Genomic DNA, 21426 nt, shown 5'->3' with positions numbered 1-21426 from the left:
CCTATTTGTAGCCTCCCACACCTGTGTGCAGTGAGCAAGCTGCCAGCCACTCAGCCTTGATTGCAGGAGTGGCTGGGAGGCTCCATGGGCCTTTTCACACTGTCAATTTAAACTCTAGACGGGCCTGCCCCACAGTTATTTGTGCAGTCCTACCTGTGCCCTCATCAAACCCTGCACTCAAGACACTGCCACCGCTGCCACCCTTCAGATAGATCTCCATATATGGAGTTGACCTGTTCTGACATTCCATATGTTGATCTGACCTAATCAAACCCTGTACTCAAGACACTGGGGCCAGTGCACGCGAGCTTCTCGCCCCCAGGCGTCTTACTGGTAATAATAGAATAACTATAGTCATAATATGACTGACAAAAACTGAACGAATAGGCCTACATATTAAACTATTAATTTTTTTTATAAAATATGACAAAGATCTGTCTTCATTTTCACAAACACATGCAGTGGCAATGTGGCATCACAACACATGCAGCCGGATACTCACCCAGTCAGCCAACACAACTGCGGGTTATGATGGAACCCAGGAAAAGCACATGGTGTGTGTGTGTGTGTGTGTGTGTGTGTGTGTGTGTGTGTGTGTGTGTGTGTGTGTGTGTGCGTGCGTGCGTGTGTGTAGCCTACGTGCTTTTTGCTGCCAATGTCCTCAAATGACAGAAAAGGGAAAAAAACATATATAAAAATAAAAAAAAGGAAGAAAAAACAGTGGTGCGCGCGGGCAGAAGTGAAGTGAGGAGGAGGGCCAGTCTGCGCAGCAGTGCGCGTGGTGGTGGAGGAGACGCAGGAGGAAGAGAAGAGGGAGCGGCGATGGCAGGCAGCACAGTCACATACACCCACAAACCAACGGACGTTAGATAAGATAATACCTCATTTATGAAGTCTTCTCGTGAAACCAACCACTTTATTTATTCTACACGCGTCTTTAACTTTTGGAGAGCGGCGAAGTTAAAGAAAAAACAACAACGAGGAAGTTGGTGGAGCCTGGAGGTGGTGGTGTGACATTATATGAAAAATAAAACCACGTTTTACTTTTCCATCTAAAGGTGAAGTTGAAGTTGAAAACCTCGATCGAGGTCTCGGCAGAGTCCAGAGAGGGGCCGGGAGGAGTGGAGGTTTTGTTTTTGTTTTTGTGTGAGGAGGGGTATGGATACCCACGTCAAGGAGGGACAACTTTATGTGCAGCACCAGAAGTTTGGAAAGGTAAGTCCAAATGTAGAAGATATTTCTGTTCGTGTGGCCCGAATCCCGATGGACTAAATTACGGTTCTGCTTTTCCGAAAAGCAACTCTGTAGCCAGGGACCGCTCTGCGTCACGACAAATAGCTCACATATTGATGCAATTACAGGCAACTCATTGTGTCCAGTTGCTTCAAAGACAGACCTACACCAGACCTAGATGAAAGACTTGAATCAGACTGTTTCACTGGTCTGGTCTCACTCCGATGTTGGCTGTTGTGTCACTGTGCACACACACACACACACACACACACACACACACACACACACACACACACACACACACACACACACACACACACACACACACACACACACACACACACACACACACACACACACACACACACATGCCTTGCCCAAGAGTATAGGCTATAGGCTATAGCCTGCCTGCATCACTGGTTGTTGAACTTGTTGAGGAGTGATTTGAGGCGAGCATACGGTCTGCTACCCTATATAGTCCACTCTATTTCAACCTGTAGTGTACAGGATTTGCTTTCACATGTTTACGACCAGCTGCTTCTCAGAGTGGGGTCCGCCGTCCGGGGACCCCCAGCAGGGGTTCAGTCCTAATGGGCTCTCTGAGTTGTGTGTAGTGGGGGTCGATCCATCCATGTAGCATGTTAGTATTGTCTTGCACTGATAATTTATTACTGTATGAGCCTGTGCTGTCTTTTTTAACTAGGAGAAACGTAATTTCGTTTTTTTTCTGCTGCTACAGTTGGAAACAAATGACAAAATAAAGCAATCTTGAATCTTGAATCTTGCATAATAATGCATATACCAAACTGGGCTGCCAGACTATTATGACATCAACTGAATCTTTCAGTTGATCTTTCAAAAATCATCTGTCAGAAAACTACTACTACTCAAATCCCCATTGAGGGGTCGTACACTGGCACTGAGTTTCCTTTTTCCCCTTTCTCATCTGTTACTCATCTGTAAACATTTGTATGACATATTACATAATACTGTAATAGAGATAGGAGTAGAGACCAAAATAAGGCTGACACTCTACCTGACCCAGCGAAGCAAGGGCAAGTGTTTGTTTGTGTGTGTGTGTGTGTGTTTTACTTTCTCTCTGTGTGTGTGTGTGTTACTTTCTCTCTGTGAGTGTGTGTGTGTGGTTGTTCAGGTGGATGGTATAGTATAATCTAATGGTTTAGGTTAGGGTTAGACTTTGTTGTGGCATGCCTGGCACAAAGTGTGTGTGACAGTGTGTGTGTGTGTGTGTCAGTGTTAATTCTTGGCCTCAGTGCAACCTTGTCACAGAGCACAGGATAAGAAGTCAACTCATCTGATTTGTAAAGGGCTCTTTGTCTCTCTCTCCCGCTCTCGCTCGCTCTGTCTTTCCACCTCTTTCTCTCCCTCTCTCTCTCTCGCTCTGTCTGTCTCTTTCTGGTCATATGACATGGGCAACAAAACATCCAGGCTTCATTTCCTGCTCTGAAACAACCAGCCCAAGTGTCGTGTCAGTACAGAAACATGTCTCCATGCTTTTATTTGGAATACATTAAACTAGACTTGAGAGCAGTGGAGTAGAATGATTCTACACTATAATACATTTAAGTGTATTTTAGTCGAACTTAGAGTGGTCATACATAACATACAGTATGTCCAAAACTTATTTAAGATTTCAAATAAAAAAAACAGCAAAAGTAGCATCTCAAATCCGTTGTCTCCCCAGTGCCCAAGCACTATTCACTATTTGAAAAGTATAAATATATATTAGAAAAGAATTAGAAAAATCCAGGTAAATATTTACAGTCATGACCTATAAATCTGGCTGGCTAATGCTGGATTAGACTGTGTTCAGAAAAGAAATCTGAATGTCAAAGTGTCAAAATTCTGGTTAAGAATGCAGCAGGACCAATTATACTAACTTTTATGGCTGTCAGTGGACACTGGGCAAAACACACACACAAGACACACTCTCACACACACACACGCCTGTTCCCACGTGTCGGAAAATGTGACTTAACTGTGTAGCCGGCTAGCCGCCACGTCCAACCACAGTTTCTGTTTGTGAAAGTCTGACTTTATGACAGCAAGTGAACAAATGGCCTGGGCTATGGGGTCAATGACACGTATTTCAAAACGTATTTGTTAAATTCTTCAAAATTGATCTAATGCATGTTTTTGTCTGGAACAATGTGCTCATTTTAAATGAAATTATCATTTTTATTACTAGTATTTTTAACTCCTTCGCCCAAATAATGTCAGGTGGCGCAACCAAAAAATCCTACTGTTTATTCTAAGTAAATTATTTGGCTACTACCCCTTAAGCCTTATGGGGCTAACATATAATTTTGTGGGTGTGGTTTATATTGACAATAATTTAAGATTATTGCATTCTAGTGGCCAGGTATTTACAGCAGTGCTGTAAGTTTTTTTTGCATCTGAAAGACAGAACAAATATTACACGAATATACAAATGAATGCATTCAAATTCACAACAGCTATTCACAGTCACACCTGACCAAATGATGACGTGCCCTGGCCTGAGTAGGGAGGGATGCTAGTAGGATGCTGGTTATTTGACCAGAGAGAAAGGCTCAGCTTACCTGGAGTTAAGTTACCTGGAGCTCACTGAGCAATCGACATTAAGCAGAACTGGCAGCTATGCTTTTAAATTGGAGACTGTACCGTATAGCTATAATATGATAATTTCATGGTTTTATAGTTCTTGTCAAAGCTGATTACTTTGCACTTTGAGGACATGATCAAATTGAATGCCTAGACACTAGGCATTGACATAATACATCTATTCATGCATTACATCAAATCAAATCCATATAAAATTAATGAACAGTTTCCCAGAGGTGTTGTGTGCTTGCTGTGCTAGAAATGTGTTGTGGTTCAGACCAGTATACTGTGGTGATGGACTGATATAACTCAGATTGAATAAGAATGTGCTCTTTAACCTTACTGTTGTGCTTGCTGAGCCTGCTTTATTATCTCATATCAGTCCTTATAAATTAGTTAAACTTGCTGAGGAGTTTTCAGTAGTTCCATCTTCCTTTAGCTTTCTCTCTCTCTCTTTCACAGACACGCATGCATGCACGCAGTTGCAGGCACACACACTTTTTACTTCCCTGAGGTACATAAATCTAGCCATGGTTCATGACTCTCGTAGTCGTGAAGTAACTGCACCCTGTTTTTGGCGCTCGCTACATTTACAACTTTTACATATATATAAACATTCTGATTTCAAATATAAAGTACTCACAATTTGTCCCACGGGTGTTAGTTAGTTGCAGCACCAGCGATTAGAATTTCTGCATCCCGCGTTGTTTAATAAAAAGCATTTTTATCTGAGCTGTTATTTTGCCATTGGCTTTCAACTATGCGCCCCTATCGGTCGGGAGGAGGGTGGCACTCGGTGTGTTTGATATAGGTACACTGACCGCCCTGCCAATACAGACTAATAGGCGAGTGCGCTCCCGGTGTGCAACTGTGGATTTCCCAAACGAACCCCGTTTGAAAAAAGTAGCCGGGGTGCTCGGATAAAAATGCTTTTTATTAAAGAACGCAGGATGCAGCAATTCTAATCGCTGGTGCTGCAACTAACTAACACCCGTGGGACAAATTGTGAGTACTTTATATTTGAAATCTGAATGTTTATATATACGGAAAAGTTGTAAATGTAGCGAGTGCCAAAAACAGGGTGCAGTTGCGTCATGACTGTCATGATAATCATCATGGCAGTCATGTTTCAGGGCTAACCTAAATCATACAGACTAATGAAATGTGGTTTCATCTAATAAAATGCTTTGGGGAGGAAACTTATTTACAGTTTAGGCAGGCCTTGGTGGCACAAGGCCTTTGGTGCACAGCTCAATCAGGTCTCGACATCTCTTCTTTGACACTAAAAGCTAACTGAAGGACCTTCAACTCGTTTTCCAGCTGAAAATACGTCTCGGTCTCAGTCTCAGTCATACAGCAAAGTATGTGGCTTGAGGATATAAGGGCAGTTACAACTTACAAGTTTAATTCTTGCTTGAACTGATTGGAACCGGACGTTCTTGTGAACCATCCAGGCACCCATGGCATTCTACCGGACTTGTGTAACTGAATTGCCTCATGATTGTCCTTCCGTGTGCTTGTGTGCAGATGAAATTCGTGCATTCAAGTTCGATGTTAACATTAATCCACAGACCTTTTCCACTGAGGCCATCTCCAAAGGAGAAACCCAGGTCCGTGATCTACCGGTAGTTAGTTACTGCGAGAGTGAGGTCTAGCCAATACCAACTCCTGGATCGCTGCCCTCCACACTCTCCTATCTAACATCAGGTCCTTATGTTAGATAAAAGGCACAGTGCGTCTACTGTACTGTATACGTAGGTGGTGCACTTCTTTCTTTCCCCTCCTGGCTTTGCCCTGGGTTGGCTGGCTCCCACAGAGTCAATTTACTTGCCTCAAGTTCTGGGTGCCTGACGCAGTGCCCTGCCAGCCTCATCCTTCTCTCTCTGATTTATCGTCAGTGACCCGTGGTACTGTAGGTCCCCATAGAGGTCCACATGTGGTTCGTCCATGTGACACCTTAGTGCTATTCGTAGCATTCTTGTGTAGACTCCATCCAGGACTCTTTCCTGTTGTGCTGTGAGGGTCCAATGATGAGGTGCATGATGATGAGGTCCATGATGAGGGCCCTTGATCTGGATAAAAGTTTCAACACTATAATAATCGCACATGGAAACGCCGATCTGCAAGCTCACAACACTGCGTCGCAATATGCCAATATGCCATGCTACATAACTTGTAGATCCAGTATTTATTTTTGGAACGCTTCAGTCTGACTTGAGTGTCACTTCATTTGGAGTGGGGTGGGCTTAGAGAGAATAGAATGGACATGAATGCATGTAAACAGTGCACTGCAATCTGCATGCGCTCGCTGTGTTGACCTATGCACTACAGTGCAGTACAAACTACCACTGCATGTCCTCAGGATGATGACATGTCGGTTTGGAGGAGTAGCATATTGTAGGGGAAGCTCTGAGGTTACAGCAGCACATCTGTGGTCAAAGCAGCGGTCTGTCCCTGTACCGCGCGTGTGCACACACACACACACACACACACACACACACACACACACACACACACACACACACACACACACACACACACACACACACACACACACACACACGCTCACACACACACACACACACACACACACACACACACACACAGTCACACACACACACACACACACACACAGTCACACACACACACACACAGTCACACACACACAGTCACACACACACACACACACACAGTCACACACACACACACACACACACACACACACACACACACACACACACACACACACACACACACACACACACACACACACACACACAGTCACACACACACACACACACACACACACACACACACACAGAGAGAGAGCGGCAGGAGACGTGGTATAGGCTGGTGTGGTTTACATGGGAACATGACAGACAGCGGAGAGTTTGAACAACCAGTGTGTGGATAAACGTGTGCATGCTTCAGACCCTTTTTTTTTGTTTCATCCCAAAGGAATGACTGAGAAGTTTTCTCTTAAAGCCTGATCTATATATTACATACTGTATAGTTGCATGCCGGTGTCATGCTCAGTAAATAGCAGATCTACAAGCGCACAGCTCATCACAAAGTTAATCGATTGAATTGGTTATAAAAAAAACAATCAATTATAATAAAATAACAGATTTTCAAACAGATGGGCTATTTTTGCTATTTAGTTTTTGCATGACACCGTTGTACAACAAAGGATACAACATTTTAAGATGAAAACATGCACACACCCCCAAATTTAATCTAAAAAGTAATCAAATATGCTAATTAGAAAAATAAATATTAGAAAAAGATTTGACAGCATGATTGAGCATGCAGTTCTAAGTTGAACATGAACTTTGGGGGCAGTCATGGCTGAATGGTTGAAAGCCCGCCTGGGAAGCCAGAGGTCCTGGAGGTCCAAGGTTCTATTCCAGACCTCAGTAATGTGTCAGAGTGTCCCTGAGCAAGACACTTAAATGCACAGTACTCAGCTGGGTGAAGCCGAAAACCGAAGTTCCCACTTGGGATGAAAAAGGTCACAGACGTAAAGGCCAATGTCATTATACTGAAAGTTATTTATTGTTTTCTAATGTCACAGCTGCACAAATGGGGAAATGAACATAATATACATGCACACACACACACACACACACACACACACACACACGGGCAAGAGCAGAAGAAGGGTAGTTTAAGGAAGTCTTTCTCGCTCTCTCGGTGGTGCTCTGTGCTGTGTCTACTTTGCATAATTTCCACTCATTGTATTGCTGCTTGATAACGGTCTTTTACCTTATTTGGGATAGCTTTAGATATGTCTTGCCCAAGCAACGGTATATGGAGCAATAAAAATGTTACACAAACCTGGCTGAACCTACACAAGCATAAACACATGCATGCACATGTGTGCAGACAAATACTGTACACACTCTGGAGTCATTAGCGGGAAACAAAGAGGATCCTGGGTAATGACGGTCCCACACATTTCCTGTCCTTTTTGGCAGTTACTTTGCATTTGTGTGTCTGTGAGGTAGTGTTGTATAATTTTGTGTGTGCTTGCATGTGTGTGCCTGTGCGTGTGTTCGAGAGTGACTTTGTGCAGCGTTCATATTACATAGGGCTGCAACTATCTTCTGAGCTAAGTCATGGGTTTTAACTGCAGCATTATCTTGGAAATTAATATGCTTGTAGATCTGCTATTGATTTACCCCCTCAGACTGAACTGAACACTCATGATTTTGCAGTGTTTCTCAATCTCATAGATACATTATCAACATATTCTTCATCTTGTCAGAATGTTTTCAGTTGCCTGACCTAAACAATACAAACTGCCAAGTTCCAACAGGATGCCAAATGGATTTAACTTCAAGTTTGATGCCACATCACAAGATTACGAGTGTAAAATAGTCTGTGAAATAATTATCCGTAAAGCTTGCAGTTACAGTAGATAATCATCATGAGACAAGGAAAATGGCAAGTAAAATAACAAAACAACAATATCAAATACGCCTAAGGCCTATAATAAAATAGGAATAAGGCACACTACCTCAGTAACAGATCAGCAGATCACTTATCAGCAGATATAAAGGTAAAGGTGTGGAACGATTATTCATAGTCATATCACAGTCTTATACATAAAGTGATAATGCCACTTTGACGGCAGTTGAGTGTATTCATCATCATAGTCATTCATAGTCTATAATTTACAGAATGTGTGTATGTGTGTGCGTGTGTGCGCGCGCGCGTGTGTGTTTATCTGTGTGTCACACAAAATCTGTCCCTGGCATAACATCGTCCGACCATCCTCAAACTTGGCATGTGTGTGTGGGAAATTTAGACTAGGACGACATCCTTCCTCCCTAGCATACATAAAGTGAAAGTGCCCGTGTGATGGTCTGTAGTGCAGAGACTGACATGGCTCAGAGATTATGTAGGTTACAGTATACATTACATACAGGGACAGTAACATATGTATGCCCCCGTGGCTATATGATTAGAGCAGCATCAGTGCATGCAAATAACACCTCTTTCGCTTCTTTTGTTCTGCCTCTTCCTCTTTTCAATTTGCATGGCTTTAATGCAAGCGTTATGTTTGCACAGCTGTCATGCTCTATGACGTTATTGTCTTATAACTGAGCTTATTTTTAGCTAAACACACACACACAAATGCTGCACGGATGGACGGACAGACGGACGGACGCATACATATGCCCGCGCGCGAGCGAGTGCACACACACACACACACACACACACACACACACACACACGGCATATAAGGCCTCATCAGTTCCAGGATCTTGTATTGTGTGAAGGATATGGCAGCATGTTTGTTCAGTGTCACAATGAAAAGAGATTTAAGACGGTGCAGTCTGGTACCAGTTTGGCAATAATAACTTCCTTTTCAACTCTTGCCCTCCCGTTAGCATTCGTGTTGTTGAGTACACGATGGCGTAAGAGAGGTTATTGTTGGGTTAAAGTTGAAGAGGTCCTTACTGTGACCTATATAATCAAATTATCAGGCTATTGGATGGTAACATCACCCAAATGAATATATACTGCATATGTAGCAATATCACACAAGAGGGATTGCTTTCATACTGTAACTGTATATCAGCATGACTGATTCAGTCATAGATATGAGGCTGCAGGTCCACAGGGGTCCATTTCTACTCGCTGAGGATTTTCCTGTTAACTAACATGCTGTAGCAGAAGCTGAAAAGTGACTTTCCACCTCTTTAGTAAATGGAAAATACATTCTCAGGGATACTGATGTCATCCAATCTGTTGAGAGAACCACACAAAGGTAATTTATCAGCTTCAGCGCTCCGATTCCAAATCATTTTCTGTTTCATCACCTCTGGTTTCTCTTGTTTATCCTGTATGAGTTCTCTCTCCTGATTGGATACATTTGGTGTCAAAGATAATTTCAGAGACAGGGAACAGAACACTGTTTAGCGCTGCACGATTCTTGCTCAAATGTGAATCTCGGTGTTCCTCCGCAAGAATTGAGATCACGATTCTCACACGATTCTCACTTTTTCCATGAACATATTATTGTCTTTAGGCTGTAGTTAGAACATTACTACATTCAAAATGTGGCACCTGGAGCCAACTACTGTGGCTTTTAAACAGGCAACATCAAAGTGCTTGACTAAAACATCTCTTAAAAGTCTCTCTCTCCCTTGTAGAAAAAAGTAACTAAAATGAATTGGACAGCCAACTAGTGCAGTGATTCTTGCTCACATTTAGAAATGTGACTGCATAGGTGTCTGGATCTAGATTGTGATACATTTTCGATTAATTGTGCGGCAATAAACACTGTCACTAAACAAACACTTCATAGCAATGATTGCTGTTGGAATATATAGGCCTATTTAACAACACAAAATATACAGTATAACACTTTCAACTCCTCTAACTGTTTGTCTCAGTATGTTAGGCTACATTGTTGGGATTATTGCATAATTACTCATCTTCCTTATTGCTGTGTTTCCGTGATGTGAATTGTCACAAATATCAATCGGATTATTCATATACACAGTTACACATAGTGACAACACAGGTGTAACTATGGCCATTGTTAGCGCTGAACATCTCTGAGTGGACGCACACACGCACAAGGGCCACAGCTGTATCCCCTATTGCTTGGTGGCATTATTTGACATGTTGGTCATATCCCAGAGGAGGAAGAGGCTATTGTTAGCTGGAACTTCCTTACTTCTGCGTCACTATACAAACTGCCAAGTTAAAGTGCAGCAAAGCAATCTCGCTGTAACAATGGTGCTCCATCCTCTCAAGCCACCCACAGCACACGTTGGAAAGACACACAAAGAAATCGTGTGGTGATGGGGAAGGGGACGTGACCAAAATTAATAATTATTAACTTGTCATTTTTTCGATTTGTTCGTGTGTCTGTTTGGGCACTTTTCCCCTCATAATCGTTTTTGCAGCAGTGGTTGTTTAGGCCAACTGATGCATTTTGGTCTCATATGGTTGGCCAATTGTTTGTTTTGTTCCCCTTTGTGGTTTTATACGTGAAAACTGAAACATGCTAACACTAAACATTGGCCCAGAAGCACTTATTTGGGGTATTGCCTCTAGCTGTAGCAGCAGTAGTGGCTAAATCTAGGCCATGGCTTTAGCCAAGGCCATAATGCTGAATGAATGTACAGGAAACGTTTAGTAAAACTGTGTTAGATTTCTTACAGAATGAATGTTAACTTTTTATTTGGCATTCGTAATTTAAATAAAAAAATAAAAAATTACATAAAGGCTGTTTTGTATATGTATATGATGTGCCACTGCGTTACTAACTTTACCCTGTCTTATTTCTCCCCGTCAACCCCCAACCCTTCCTCCAAGCAGAAATGGAAGAAGAACTGGTTCGTCCTCTACCCCGCCAGTCAGAACGGCATTGCCCGCCTGGAATTCTTCGACTCGCCGTCGGGCGCCGGGGGTGGGTCTGGCGGCGCAGGGGGAGGAGGCGGGACCAACGAAAAAACCCGTAAGCTGGACAAGAAGATCATTCGCCTGTCGGAGTGCATCTCCATCCTGCCTGCCGTCACCGAGACCTGCCCCAAAGAAAACATGGCCGCCTTTTGCGTGGAGACAGTGGACAAAACGCATGTCTTTGCAGCAGAGAAGAGTGTGACTGCCCAGTGGGTGGAGATCATGTGCGATATTGCCTTTCAGGTAGATATTTTATATGCTTATTTAACTTGTTTTAACCCCTATTTTGGACATGTCAGCATTAGGCTAGCATAGGTTGTTTTCGCTATTCGTCATATGACATATAGAAGTATATATAGGGCTCAAGTGGTTAAAAGGATAAAATGCTTATTGTCCATAGCGATTGGTTTTGGAAGGGAACTGGGGAAATCCAGCTGATGGCTGCTCAGTCATGATGAGCGCTTGGTGCGGAGCTATTTTGGGCAGCCAGGGCAGGCCTATTCAACTAAATTGTTCAGGCCGGGAGGCCACATTGTCAGAAACCCATGGGGCTGGGGGCCGGACTGCCAGTTGAACAGCCCCGCATTAGGGGTTCAGTCTGTTAGTGGTTAAGTGTTTTGCTCAGGGATATTTCGACGCGTAGTCAAGGGCTGGCGGGGTGGGAGCTGAGAGGTGAACCAGTGACCTAATTACCGGACAACACTCAGCGATGGCCACCACAATGATAGTATTAGTGTAGTGACAGTTGCACATGCACCATGATAAACTGTACAGACACTGTGGTGTATTATGGTAGTTTTACAGCTGAGCCTATACCCCCCAGGAGGGCTCAGGAAGTGTGTGGGACGATTCGTAAGCTCTGAGAAGATGGCATGAGATAAGCTTGCATGCATGGAAAAAGAGATACCGGTACATGTGGTGTGTGTGTGTGTGTGTGCCGACTGACTATGATTCTTTCTGAAACAGTTACATTTTACTACGATTTGATTCAGTCCGATTAATTCATACTAATTAATTTCAATGCATTAAAATACACTGAATTCACAAATGAAACTGGACGTCCTGAGACCCATGGTATCAAAACCTTTTGTGTGATTGCACAAGACAGAGCACATGACATTTTGTGAATAAAGGCAAATGTTCCTTTAAAAACAGTCGATGAATAAATGAATAAATGATGATGTTGATGAACAGTGGTTGAACTGTTGAACATGAACTGAATGGTTGAACAAAACCTCACTGTCTCTTCAGTGTGGGACCATTATGAAGCAAACATTAGCTGCAGCACAAGTCAAGTGACTTTGCCAAAATACTGCTGGCACATTATAGTACAGTCTGACAGTTTACAATTTGTCATTTTCCAGTGAATTATACTATCACTTGAAACTGCATTATGCAACTTTCCTGTTCTTCCCAGGTCTCCTGCGCAAACAAGTGCTGAAATGTTTACCACTGAGCTAATAGAGCATGCCTGCTTGCTCTGGGGAGAAATAGAATTTTGACCTACAGGTCAAAACGTCTTTGTCAAACCAGAAACAGGATCGTGTCAAACGTGTCCAACATAGACACAGGATCTAAATGTCTCAATAGAAGAGCAGGGAGACCAAAAGCCACCCCTATTGTGTAGGTTATTGTTGTATTTATACAGATTGGAGAAAATTAAAATGTATTCACATGAAAAGATTACTGAAAATTATTATTCAATATTCCGACCAATTTTCTAATTTAATTTCTAAGGAATGTTAACAGCTATAAAAAGAACAGACACCACTACCCCCAATACAGACACTGCATTACTGATTCTAATTACCATGCAGATGCAGCACCAGCTTAAAGAACCACAGAGAACCTTTGAAAAAGAAAGATCTAATGTCAAATTATTGGTGTAGAGGGAAAAAGGAGGGACCAATTATAGACCCCTGGCCTGGGGGACTCTGGCCAATGTACAGTAGTATTGCGGTTAATGCATTGTGCAGTGTGTATACTATGCATGCATGCGTGGGTGGGTGCGTGCGTGTGCATGCGTGTGCATGCGTGTGCGTACTGTTTTTACTGCCTGCTGATACTACTGCCAAAGTGATATCAGCTGAATCCGCAGTGGCACACACACACACACACACACACACACACACGCACACACGCACACACACACAAATGCAAACACACACACACACACACACACACACACGCACACACACACACACACACACACACACACACACACACACACACACACACACACACACACACACACACACACACACACACACACACACACACACACACAACTAGGATTGCATATTTCTTTCTAATTGTTTACATGTGGTTATCCTTGGTTAACACTAATACTTACATTTCATTTCATTTCTTTCTTCTAATAAAGTTGTTTTTATTTTGTTGTTACCTCTGCCCCCAGCATCTTTGGGTACTCAGAAAAGCGCTATATAAGTTTGAGATATTATTATTATTACCTACACACAGTACAGGCATGGACGTGCACACAGACACAGCACACAGACACGCACACACGCACGCACGCACGCACGCACGCACGCACGCACGCACGCACGCACGCACGCACGCACGCACGCACGCACGCACGCACACACACACACACACACACACACACACACACACACACACACACACACACACACACACACACACACACACACACACACACACACACACACACACACACACACACACACACACACTTGGGTACAGGGCAGGCAAGCACACAGTGTACACAAAGGAGGAAACAGAGCCACAGATGAACAGATGTGAATATGAATGTACATAGATAGAAGCCAGAGGGAATAAATGTACTTGGTGTAAATCAGGGTGGGAGCTATCATCACTCCACTTTGTTCTCTATAGGACACAACACATGTGTCTGCTGTCTAACAATGATCCTCTCACACCCTCTTGTCTATATTCCCTGACTGTCAAAACATCACAAGGATCCCGTGGTGGGATACATGCTATTAACCACTTAACCCTGACATTCCTATTCTGGGCATGTCATAATAATAAGATGAACATACGAATAAGTGGTGTACGGGGGAAAACAAGGAGGGGGCCTGTATAAGTATAGACCCCGGTGGGTCCCCGGTCAGTCTTTCCCTGACTTCCCCCGCCTCCTCGTTCCTCTGTCCCCACAGGCCCACACACACACTGACCTACAATATTCAAAACGAGACGACGGTGCATATTCCTACCAGTAAGACGCCTGGGGGACATGGAGCCCGCCTTTGTTGACGGCAGATTGCTGCATGGGCGAGCGCTGGCGCATTGTCATGGGGGGTCAGATCAACATGGAATGAATTCTGTACTGGCCATATAAGGAGCATGTCTTGAGTGTACAGGGTTTTATGAGGTCAGATCAACATATAGAATGTCAGAACAGGTCAGCTCCATACAGTATATGGAGATCTGGTAGTGGGGACATTCTCTTGAGTGTACAGGGTTTGATGAGGGCCCAGACAGGGCTGGCTGGGCCTTCATTTTCGGGCCTGTTGAGAAATCTAGTTGCCGGGCTGCACTAATAACTTTGGGGCAGGCCCATCTAGAGTTTGAATGGACAGGTGGGCCTGTTGAGAACTCTTTTTTTTTCACCGGCTGCCGGACGCGGCTGCACTAATAACTTTGGGGCAGGCCCAAAGTTTGAATGGACAGGTATAAGTCAAAGGGGAGATATCGAAGAGGAAGGATGGATGGGGAATAAATGGTAAATGGTAAATGGTGCATTTATATAGCGCCTTTATCCAAGGGGCTTTACAGAGATTGTGCATTACATTCACCCATTCATACACCGATGGCAGCGGAAACCATGCAAGGCACCAACTAGCACATCGGGAGCAATTAGGTGTTCAGTGTCTTGCTCAAGGACACTTCGACAGTAACTCTGGGGGAGCCCGGGTTCGAACTGGCAACCTTACGGTTACCATCCAGGCACTCTACCCCTGAGTCACCGCTACCCCTGAGCCACCACCGCCACCGCCGCCCCCCGGAATGATCAAAATATGGAATGTCAGAACAGGTTCTGACATATCCATATATGGAGATCTAAGGGTTTGAGGTTTAAGGTCGGATGTAGAGTTTCTGCCCAATAGTGACGAGTCTGACATCAGGGATCTCCATATATGGGCTTAACTGCGACAGCATCAGGGTCTCCACATCTCCATCCCTGATGATGTCACATGATATGGTGCCCGACACACTAACTGACGGGAAATGCTCGATTCCATAGTTAACTGCGACCTTCGGTGGAAATTACAACACATAACACACACAAATCTGAATGCATACGAATCGTCCTGTCAATCCGCTGTCTAATATGGTGTGTGTGTGTGTATGTGTGTGTGTGTGTGTGTGTGTGTGTGTGTGTGTGCGTGCGTAGGGAGGTGGGGGTAGTAAAGCTCCAGATTGTAACGGAGGGCCTCAGGACCTACAGATGTCTGAGAATCTCATCTACTACTCCAGAGAGGAGGGTAAGTACACACACACACACACACACACACACACACACACACACACACACACAGAATCAGTCTTCACTTTAATTTGTTTTAGACCAGGGGTTCCCAATGTTTTTAGCTTTGGCCATGTCTCGCGACCCCCGCCCCACCCCCCTCCCCACCACCAATATACAAACTGACTGCAAAAACAGAGAAAATATATCATAAATTAATACTGAAACCAGATATAATCATTAAGGAAAGTTTATGCATTGCACTATGTGTACTATGTAAACTCTTCATTTCCATTTTCCAGCTCAGATGCAAAAAAAATTGGCGACGCCCGAGGGGTCGCGACCCACGGGTTGAAATGAGAACCCCTGTTTTAAACAACAGAAGTCATTCTAACCTACTATATATTTTAGCCTTTTTTTGTATCATATCATGAGATAATCTCCTGTCCTCTCCCGGTGAATTCAAAAGCATTATGTTTTCTGATTCTCTATTCAATTATTAAACAGATCAATTTGTTTTTCTTCTCCTTGTGAAGGTGTTAGCTAACTCCTCCTCTCTCCTGCAGTGAATGAGTTCTGGGTGAGCGTCCAGCGCACCGAGTCGTCCGAGCGCTGCAGCCTGTCAGGTAGTTACTGGCTGAAAGCAGACAGAGACTCGCTGGTCCTGAAAGAAGCCAAGACCAAAAGGAATGTTCTGGTCTGGCCCTACAAGCTGCTCCGGAGATACGGACGGGACAGGGTGGGTGCACATAAGACACACACAGCACCTGCAGTACCCACCCCATATTTAGCTTTCCTGTCCTTTCAAACGGGCAGCGATTAACGCGCCTATAAATTAACTTTCAATGAGACCAGCGTATTTCTTCTGTACGCGCGGAGAAGTCGAGGGGCGACAACGTAAGCGTATTTACGTGGCCACGGTCCTGTGAAATTGTTGCGCACTTCACTTGCTTGTTTGGTGCACACGCCAAACGCCAGTAAAATTAATTAATTAATTAATGTGTGATAGAGGGGTAAATTTTTTGAAAAAGTTGCACTACTGTATTAGAAATAGATCAACAATACAAATGACGTTAGTTTTGTGAATTAATTTACTTTTAATGCGTGGCCCCCTGTGCCTTCCACAAAATGACCGGAACTACTTAATATTTCACCAGAACCAGAGCAGAACTCCCACCACGGGACTCGGGCAATCAATTAATACAGTTGCAATTTAACCACTATATTAAAGTATTTCATACAGCTTAAGTAAAGAAAATCTGAACTATCCCTTTAAAGGGTTAGGGTAAGGTTCTGAGAGGTTATAGTTAAATCCACTTGTCAAAAAGCACTGCCATTTATGTCCACATCTGTATATTTGACTAATGTACGTTGTACAATGTACAATGTAAGTTAATTGTCTCCACCAGGCCGAAGGCATGGGAAGAGAGTATGTTTTGCACTCCGTCCATCCGTGTGTCCCGTCCATGTACAGCTAATCTCCGGCACCGTTGGCCTGGCAGATGCTAAACTCTGCACACACACTCCCTGGATGCCAACGACTAACCTCTGCCCTAAATTCTTCAGAACGGCCTGTTATAGCGCCACCATGAGGCCGATTTATGCTAAACACATTACGTTACAATACTCGTACACATTTTATCCATACATCACGCAAATCGGTATACACCATCTCTATAGTCATGTGATCAACACGGATCTGTCCCATTTCCCATATTCCATCCCGATTGGCTAAGATTGCCTTCCAAAGCTGGCAGGATTTGTCAGTTTCGAACAAAATGCCACAAATCATTAACACAGCGTGCAATTTCCGTGAAATTATACATGTTCATTCCTAATAGACCGAGGACGAAATGCCACTTACTTTTTTTCAAATGAGCCTCATGGTGGCACTATAACAGGCCAATTACTGATTTTACCTATAATTGCAACGATCTGTGTACAACTTTGTATACACGCTCCCTAGAGGCCACGGAAAAACTTTGCCCTCCATTTTTCGCATCTGCCTGATACAGCGGCACCATGAGGCCGATTTTAGCAAAAAGCATTTCTCTACATTACACATTTTATCCATCCATCACACAAATCGGTATATATGCGCATGCTTAAAGTGAATGGCACATTGAGTGGCAAAGCAACATGCAAAGTGAGTTTAACATTGTTTAATGCAATCAGATATGACTTTTCTGTGTGGATGTATGGGCTGCCGAGGCCAGAAAGTAGTTTTTTGCCACTCAGTAGGCGTTCCTGCATAACTTCCTGGTTTGATGATGATGTCACGCGCATACCCTCTATACACAAACACTCATACCCTCCTGGTGGAGACCTGTGCCCCGAGGGGCACTTTTTCTAGTCAGAACTCTAACCCTCCTCTCTGTATCTCTCCTCTCCTCAGGTGATGTTTTCCTTCGAGGCGGGCCGCCGCTGTGACTCGGGTCCTGGCAACTTCACCTTCGAGACCAAGCAGGGCAACGAGGTCTTCCAGCTGGTGGAGCAGGCCATCAAGTCCCAGAAGGCGCTGGCAGAGGAGCGCCACCTCAGCTGCCCCGTCACCTTTGACCCCGACTGCCCCACGTCGCTGCAGTACCTGCGCAGCATGGCGGGGATCGTCCTCGAGGGCAACAACGTCGCCATCGGCCGGGAGCCGGACGGGGACTCGGGAGGCAGCAAGCCCGGCTCCGCGGACGGAGTGATAGGGAGGAGAGAGGGAGGAGACGGGGGAGGGGGAGGTGGTGGGGGGAGGGGGCAGGGAGGATTACACAAAGGGAGGAGCTTACCGGATCCGCCGCCCATGATGGGAGTTTTGGGAGGAGAGGTCATCACACCCCCTAGGTCTCCCAGGCACGGCGCTGTGGGGGTGGGTAAATGTCCAGTGGAAGAACAATGTGGTGTGTATTCGGAACCGGCCGACTCGGTCCGCTTGCCTCCGCCGAGTGCCGACAGCCTCTATTCGGACCCTGTAGACAGTATCAACAGCAACCCGTCCGGTCCGATACCGACTCCCCGCCTCAGGCCCGTGGGAGACGAGGGCTTGGGAGGAGGCAACAACAACCAGCGAAGGCAGTCGGCGGACCAGGTGTATTCTTACCTGTACGACCAGGTGAACTTTGAGCTGACCCAGATGACCGGTTCCCTGGGTCTGGACGGCGACGGGACTGGAGGAAGCAGAGGGGGGAACAGCAATCGACGCCGATCAGGGGGTCAAGCCGAAGGGGCCTCGTCGCCGGTGCCGCCCACTTCAGGCGTGGAACACATTTACGACGAGCCGGAGGGCTGCGCCAAACCGAGAGCCGCCCCGCCGGTGATGAGCATCTACGATGAGGCCCGCCCCGAAGGCTGGAGGAGAGCGGAAGAGCTGGCGCTAGCCTCCGGACAGGAAGGGAACTACAACCAGGAGAACAGCTACTCCATCCCTTCCGCCGGGAAACAGTACACACAGCCGTACACACAGCTCTCGCCGCCTCACACTCACTCTGAACCCCGGGCGCACTCCCCCCCACACTCCACCCCGAACCGCGGCCCGCCGCCGGCGCCGAGGTGGGCCAAGCCCACCCCGGCCCCCAAGCCCGGCAAGGGCGCTCTCCCGCGGAAGGATCTGTTGCCACCGCCACCTGTGAGACCCGGCGGATCCGGGGGCAACGTAAACAATAACAATGGTAACACGGGCAGGGATCTCTACAGTAAAGTGTCCAAGATTAAGGTCCCACCTTCGAAACTATGGGTCAACCAGCAGACTAATAACCAGCCTGTGCTGAGAACGCCAGATATCATCTACGACAACTTGGGGGACGTTTGACTCCGCTCATTTTCATACTGTAAGCCAGATCTCAGTTGTTCCGGGGGATGTACAACTTCCTTGTTTGTCGACACACACTGGGCTGCTGTCGCTCTGCACAGTATAGAGGAATTAATTTATAACTCCTGCTGTGCCAATTGAAGGACAGATGCATCAAGCCAGTGGTTCTGAAACATTGTCATGATCTACAAGCTCATAGCACGTCATTTTGTGCCGCACTGCAAGCTTGTAGATCTGCTATTTTTGAACATTTTTGGAAAAATCATTAAAGTATGAGAACTACTGATTTAGAAGGAATTTGTAGAATCAGTTCCTCATTTAGCTGGGGACCCCCTGGAACCCCCTCAAGGACCTCCGGGAGTCCCGCCCACACGAGGCAAAAGGGAGAATTGTGTCAGGTGGACTCAAGGACTCACTCAGCCACAAACAACCCTGTGATGGATGTTTTCTCTCCTTCAGGAGGACTAACACTCTCTCTCCGCTGGGAGTTTTGGATCAGACTCGTTTCATCAGCACACAATGGAATAATTGCTTGAAGAAAAGTCCATCCTGAGTGGATTAGCCCGAAAATTGCGAGGAAAATAGTATAATTGGCTTGCCGTGTAGCATTTTAGGACAGCTAGCATATGGAGGGAAGGACCACCCGGCTCTGTGTGTGTGTGTGTGTGTGTGTGCGTGCATTTGTGTGTGAGAGAGAGGAGAGAGGGAGAAAGAGAGAGAGAGAGAGAGAGGTTTTGAATGTTTGTATGGTCAAACCCGTAATTGCCATACCAAGCCACAGTGTGGTTGGCTGGCCACTCAAACACACACTCACACACGCACACACACAACCAATTGCTTTGCCAAAAAGTGACTAGTCTTACTGGCTGCACTTTAACAAGCTAGAAGGACGGCCTTGGCTTGGCTTGGATCGTCTAAAATGCTTGCCATGCTTATTCAGTGACTGGGCACTTAACTGGAACCTCAACAATGAGTTGTACTGCTGGGTGAGTCCAGCGGCCAGCCTGTGCTGTGGGACATCGCGATGACATCCATAGATATCTTTGAAGTTATGTACTGTGTTGACATTCATAATGAGCGTGCCTTTGGGCCTGAAGGGACCCTCCTGTGTTTGCTGGACTGATACACATCTCTTGTAACGGAACGTCTGGACACTAACTTGAGACATTACGTCAATCCCAGCTCAATTGGAAACTGATTATTTTTTGGGTTGCAGCAGTTGCTCCATGACTTTGTATTTTGAAGAAAAGCCGTTTCCTATTGCTTAATTTATACTTTTGTTTATACTTTGGAATAGCAGGCCCAACAGCTTGTATGTTGGCTATTTTCGGTGCACGACACCGGCAACACAACTATGTGTAAATCAAGCTAAAGAGTTTCTAATCTCTAGTCTCATCTCGTCCTGTCTTCACCCGCAGTGTGGGAGGCCCCATGTGAGATGGCATGTGTGCAATGCCGTCACATAGGGCCATGCCATTCTGAGGTGACCATGTTTCCGCTGATGAAGGTTCTTGCGCATACTGTAGTACACAGATTAAGTAAAAATGTTGTATTATGGTCCGTGTATAGAAATATTTTCAACTTCTAACTAATCAATCTCCTCCTGTAATATGCTGGTCTGTGTGTCAAAAGCAGCTGTGCTGTCTGTAAACATATCGAAAAGCTTTATATAATAAAAAAAGAAAAGGACAGAAAAGGCTCAAATGAAGAAAACAAAAGCTGAAGTATTTTTTTTTTCCCCAGTTGAAAATCATGATCCAAAATCAAAGCTAGTTCAGTTCTCCATCTATAGCGTCTGCCATGCAGTACTCGGGGCCAGCTCCATGATGAACACTTTACTGGATCATTTTACAAAGTGTTCATCTTGGAGCTGGCCTAGCCAGTCCTTTAAGCACTT

The 21426-nt window shown here is 45.1% G+C and overlaps 1 protein-coding gene across 1 annotated transcript; it reads left to right on the top strand.

Annotated features, from left to right (window-relative positions):
* The first annotated feature begins 785 nt into the window (after window positions 1–785).
* On the top strand, window positions 786–21209 carry dok1b (docking protein 1b). Its single transcript, XM_083788647.1, has 5 exons — window positions 786–1215; window positions 11176–11502; window positions 15662–15752; window positions 16300–16472; window positions 18129–21209. Exons 1-5 carry the CDS (start codon window positions 1159–1161, stop codon window positions 19527–19529), a joined length of 2049 nt encoding a protein of 682 aa, XP_083644773.1. The 5' UTR covers window positions 786–1158; the 3' UTR covers window positions 19530–21209.
* The last annotated feature ends 217 nt before the right edge of the window (window positions 21210–21426 follow it).

The sequence above is a fragment of the Protomyctophum parallelum genome, assembly GCF_964188405.1.
Source record: "Protomyctophum parallelum genome assembly, chromosome: 18".
NCBI lineage: Eukaryota > Metazoa > Chordata > Actinopteri > Myctophiformes > Myctophidae > Protomyctophum > Protomyctophum parallelum.
The sequence above is the reverse complement of the archived record's forward strand: the minus strand, read 5'-3'. Positions and strand labels throughout refer to the sequence as shown.